At 42.8% G+C, this 4,395-nt stretch overlaps 1 protein-coding gene across 1 annotated transcript; it reads right to left on the bottom strand.

The window, feature by feature from the left end:
• Positions 1–1,509: 1,509 nt before the first annotated feature.
• LOC137440111 (THAP domain-containing protein 6-like) lies at positions 1,510–3,354 on the bottom strand. Its single transcript, XM_078776262.1, has 4 exons — positions 3,205–3,354; positions 2,312–2,516; positions 1,967–2,098; positions 1,510–1,791 (listed from the first exon to the last, which is right to left on the bottom strand). The coding sequence occupies exons 2-4, from the start codon at positions 2,462–2,464 to the stop codon at positions 1,525–1,527; spliced, it is 552 nt and encodes a 183-aa protein (XP_078632388.1). The 5' UTR covers positions 2,465–2,516; positions 3,205–3,354; the 3' UTR covers positions 1,510–1,524.
• Between the last annotated feature and the right edge of the window lie 1,041 nt (positions 3,355–4,395).

The raw sequence follows: 4,395 nt of genomic DNA, 5'->3' as shown, positions 1-4,395 counted from the left end.
CATGATCAGGTGCTGGCGGTGATGGTGCAGATGGTGCAACAAGAGGTGCTGAGATCGAGAGAGAGAGAGAGAGAAGAGTGGAGAAGGAGACTGATGGGGGAGACGTGTGGTTTGTCAAAGAGGGCCAAGTGGTAAGAGGTGGAAAGAGGAGGAGGTGGAAAGCAAGAGGGCTGTCAGATGCTTGTGATTGGCAGGTGGTGGCAGACCTAAAGCCACAATTGGTATTCCCAGAGATCTGTGTGACAAGGTTGCGGCCTGACATTGTCATTTGGTCAAGTGCAACAAGACAGGTCATCTTAGGGGAGTTGTCGGTACCTTGGGAAGAGAACATGGAGGAGGTGCACGAGAGGAAGAGAGGAAAGTACAGTGAGCTGGGGGCAGAGTGCTGGGAGAAGGGTTGGCGAGTTTCGTGACAGCCATTTGAGGTGGGGTGTAGAGGGTATATTGGCAATTCCTTTTCTGCATTTCTAGCTAGGCTGGGAGTGTGTGGGACAGAAAGAAGGAGGATGTGTGACAAGGTGGCCCAGGTTCCCTTGAAAGGCTCATTTTGGATATGGAGGAAGTTTATGGAGGCATGTCGAACGGTGTAGGTTGGTTGTTGTTTTTTTGTTTGTTTTTTTTTGTACCATTATTATTTTTTATTTTGTGTATATGAGTGAGTGGGTGAGGGTGTGTGTTTTTGCATGAATTAATTTTTGCATGAGTGTGTGTTTTTGTGCGTTGAGTGGTGTGTGATGTAAGGGTAGGTGGTTGGTTGGTTGGTGTTGTGTGTGTATGTGTGTGTATGGGTGTGGATGTGTGTGTATGAATGATCTGGTGTGTTTTGTTGGTGAGTGGTGAAGGATATAAAGGTGGGTGTTTGAGTGTTCCACCATGTTTGCTTGGTGCTGTGGATTCTGGATGTGGAGGTGTTGTTGTTTTTGTTCGCACTGCCTGGGGGTGGGGGTATGCATAGATATATATATATAGATTGGCAGTTGCCGGCCAATCGCAAGCGGCCGAGCGAGATTTGCGTCCGCCATCTTGCCACAGGATAACTGGGCGTTGTCATCAATCTGCGCTGCTGGTAGCCAGTGGTAGGTGCCACGTCTTAATGAAGTCTGACGTCGGCCAGGCTTCAAATATCACAATGTGCTTTAGGCCTTTGCTGTAATTATATTTTGAAAGGAGTGGGAAGTCAGAAGATGTTTGGAGACTCTTGTAACGGGCTCGAGAGAGGAAAAGGAAGACGTGACTGGCACTGACAGCTCTTGTTTCAGGATTCGCGATGGTACTCTATATCAGCCTGTGGATATGGCCTGTTGTTTGTTCAGCGATTTGTTGACCATTCAACAAGGATAAATGCAAAGTCATGCATATTGGTCCTGGCAACAAACATATCGACAACATGGAAGATAAAGAATTGAGCGAAACATCACCAGAAAATGAATCTTGGTGTACGGATTAATATAATGATCTCAAACCCAGACTGCAATGCTCCAAAGCCACAGAAGGATATTTGTTGTTTGACAGAATGAACTTCATTCAGATGCCAGTGGCATATATATCTACGTAATGTAACCAATACGATGAATAAGTCCTACCACGGTACGCCTGGAGCTTTTCTTCTAGTTCTGCTGTCATGAGGTTGTGTTCCTTCAACTCATCCTCTATGGATGATAACGTGCTCTTACATCTTTTCTCTCTGGCCTTTGTGTTTTTCAGCTGCAGCTCTAAGTCAGCCACTCGATCCTCTGTCCTCCTCAACTTGACTTTTCCCACAGCTTCGTCGGGCGCTGCATAGCTATGGAACTACAACATCACAGCACACATAATATGCATGAGCAGAATATCACCAGACAAATATGCCCCCAAAAAAAGATGATTTTTCACTAGGACTATGTAAATTACCTGTAGTACGTGACTAATTTTTATATAAAAATCGATCAATGCTAGCATTTTAAGCTACTAATTCCAATATACATACATCAGGTATACTTGAATGTACATGTCCACTGTCAAGGCTTTTAGTATTGGATTCATGCATGTGAGCCTGATGGTCGTCCTGGCGCTCCTCCAATGCCCTCTTTGAAGTTTGCGTTTGACGTTTCTTCTCATGCTGAAAAGCAAACATCAGCCACATATTGTCAATGTAAAGTATACCACAGAATAAAACATGCAGTTACTTTATCTGTCTTAAAGTTAGAGTCAAAAAAGAGTCCGCCGCCGCATACTATTACATATAGTTCCCACACATTTTACACACTGTCCAAATATTAAAGTATGAAGGTTTTAGTTCGTTTAGAAAAGATCACAAACAACACAAACATACTTTTTGCAAGTGCTCTGGTAAGTCAAACTTTGATGGGACTGCATCATGACGTAGTCTTTTGGTTTGGCCTGTAAGATCGAAGTCCACAGGTAAAAAGTGTTGGCTGCACACGACATCCCAGGGCTTTGGCTTCCACCCCTCTACCCGTTTCATCTGAATACACCATTTCCTTCTTCTTTCTTCATGCCCTTCACTGGTGGGGAAGCTGAAAATAAGATAGCTAATTGTTTAAATTCAATCTGATTGAGCTGCATGGAAAGCAGACCTCAAACCTGCAGATTTTATTAGGTCTACTACCCTGTAAACACAAATAAGAGATATACATGTCATATATTTAGAAGAGATATTGTGGTATTCAACTTACAGGTGAAATGTCAGACCATTCCCCTTCCTCTGTATATTTCGGCATCTTGCATGTGCACACTGCCTGGGCATCTTAACTGTAGCCTAGGCTACTCCCTCCTATATTTGAAGAAAGAACAAGCACAATGTAAAAGTTAATGCTTATATTTATAATGCTTATATAAATATAATAGGCCTACCTTTGACTGCTTGGCAATAATATTGAATACAGGATAAGTCAACCCCTTGGTGTTGAAGATCTCGGTCGAGAATTCTAACCCCATGAGAATTCCTGAACATGGCCAAGTTTCCTCATGAGTCATGGATAGTCCCAAATGTGCCCCAGAATCTCCTATCTTTATTCAATGATTTATGAGAGCTGCATTTTGGAGGTACATGTACCTCATGGACAGAACATTTAAGAGAATTAACATTCTACTATGAACCAGTGTTAGTGTAGACAGGCAGACGATGCGTTAAATATCACCAAAGTTACAACATTATCAGAGTCTGGCAACTGAATGTGTTTTAATCCAATGTACGACACTAACCTGATACTTTGTTCGCCAGTTGTAGTCAATTTAATCAACAATAACTTGCAAATGACGATGACGCGAGTGCATTCCACAGATGGCAACTTGAAAGCTTTCCTGTGGCAAGATGGCGGCCGGAAATCTCGCCCTGTCGTGACCCACTGCCAATCTATATATATATATCTTTGGGGGTATGTACGCATCCAGGTGCATTTGCTGCATGTGGATGTGTATGTACCTCTGCTGGCCCACCTTAGCTGACCGTATCGAGGTTGAAGGGCCGAAACGGGATGATGCTGAGGACCTCGACTGAGGACCCGGTCAGTGCGGCACACTTGTGACCAGGTGTGTTTTGAACTTATATATATATATATATATATTTTTTTTTTAATGATGATTGTGAGCGTGGCTGACTCGCTGATTCAAGCTTAATGGCTCTTTATGGCTGATCGAGCTTCTATTTATACTTTCATGACCGCTAGAGATATATGTGTAGGTCTCATGGTGAGCATCTGTATGCACATAATCTTGTAGAATGTAGAGTATAGTATAACCAATATGGTGGTAGATTTATGTTAATTTAGATGTATCTCCAAGTATATTTACACAAACTTCCATGTGTCAGTGACAGTGTTGGTCCATGGTTTTGTTGATCTTTTTTCCAGAACTATTGGTACAAACAACGCATGACTTCACAGGATCAGACATGGGATTATTCAGCAAACCTTTCGGAGGAAACCATTGTGAATATTGAGTGTCAAGCTCACTCGCTCAACCTGAACTCCACTGTGTGACATGAAGCAGACTTCATTTCAACAATACCAGGTACAGCAACAGTTCTTGGGTTTGTTAGGATATGATTTTTTGTGGGAATAAAACAAGTTGGACTGGAATTTCTTACAGCCAATCAGAGTGATTCCAAGCCTTTTCCAGGCTCCTAACAATGCCAGAGGTGGACACACAATATATGGAACCTCAAACTCAACTAGAACGGCACTCGGTAGTGCTCGGTAGTGCGCATACCGCCGCTAGGCTGAAGAGTTTATTTTGTATCTCAATGATAGGTCGGATCTGGATTAGGACCTGAACCAAAATCGAATCGGCTTGTTCTTGCCACCGAACCAACTCGTCCGCCTTGTTTAGTCATAAGTCATCCATAACTTTTTTAAATATCATGTTATATATTGCCTTTCTTCTGATCACTCAATG

Source organism: Myxine glutinosa, chromosome 4 (assembly GCF_964187855.1).
Source record: "Myxine glutinosa chromosome 4, kmMyxGlut1.1, whole genome shotgun sequence".
NCBI lineage: Eukaryota > Metazoa > Chordata > Myxini > Myxiniformes > Myxinidae > Myxine > Myxine glutinosa.
Note: the sequence above shows the minus strand (reverse complement) of the source record. Positions and strands in the feature narration are given on the sequence as shown.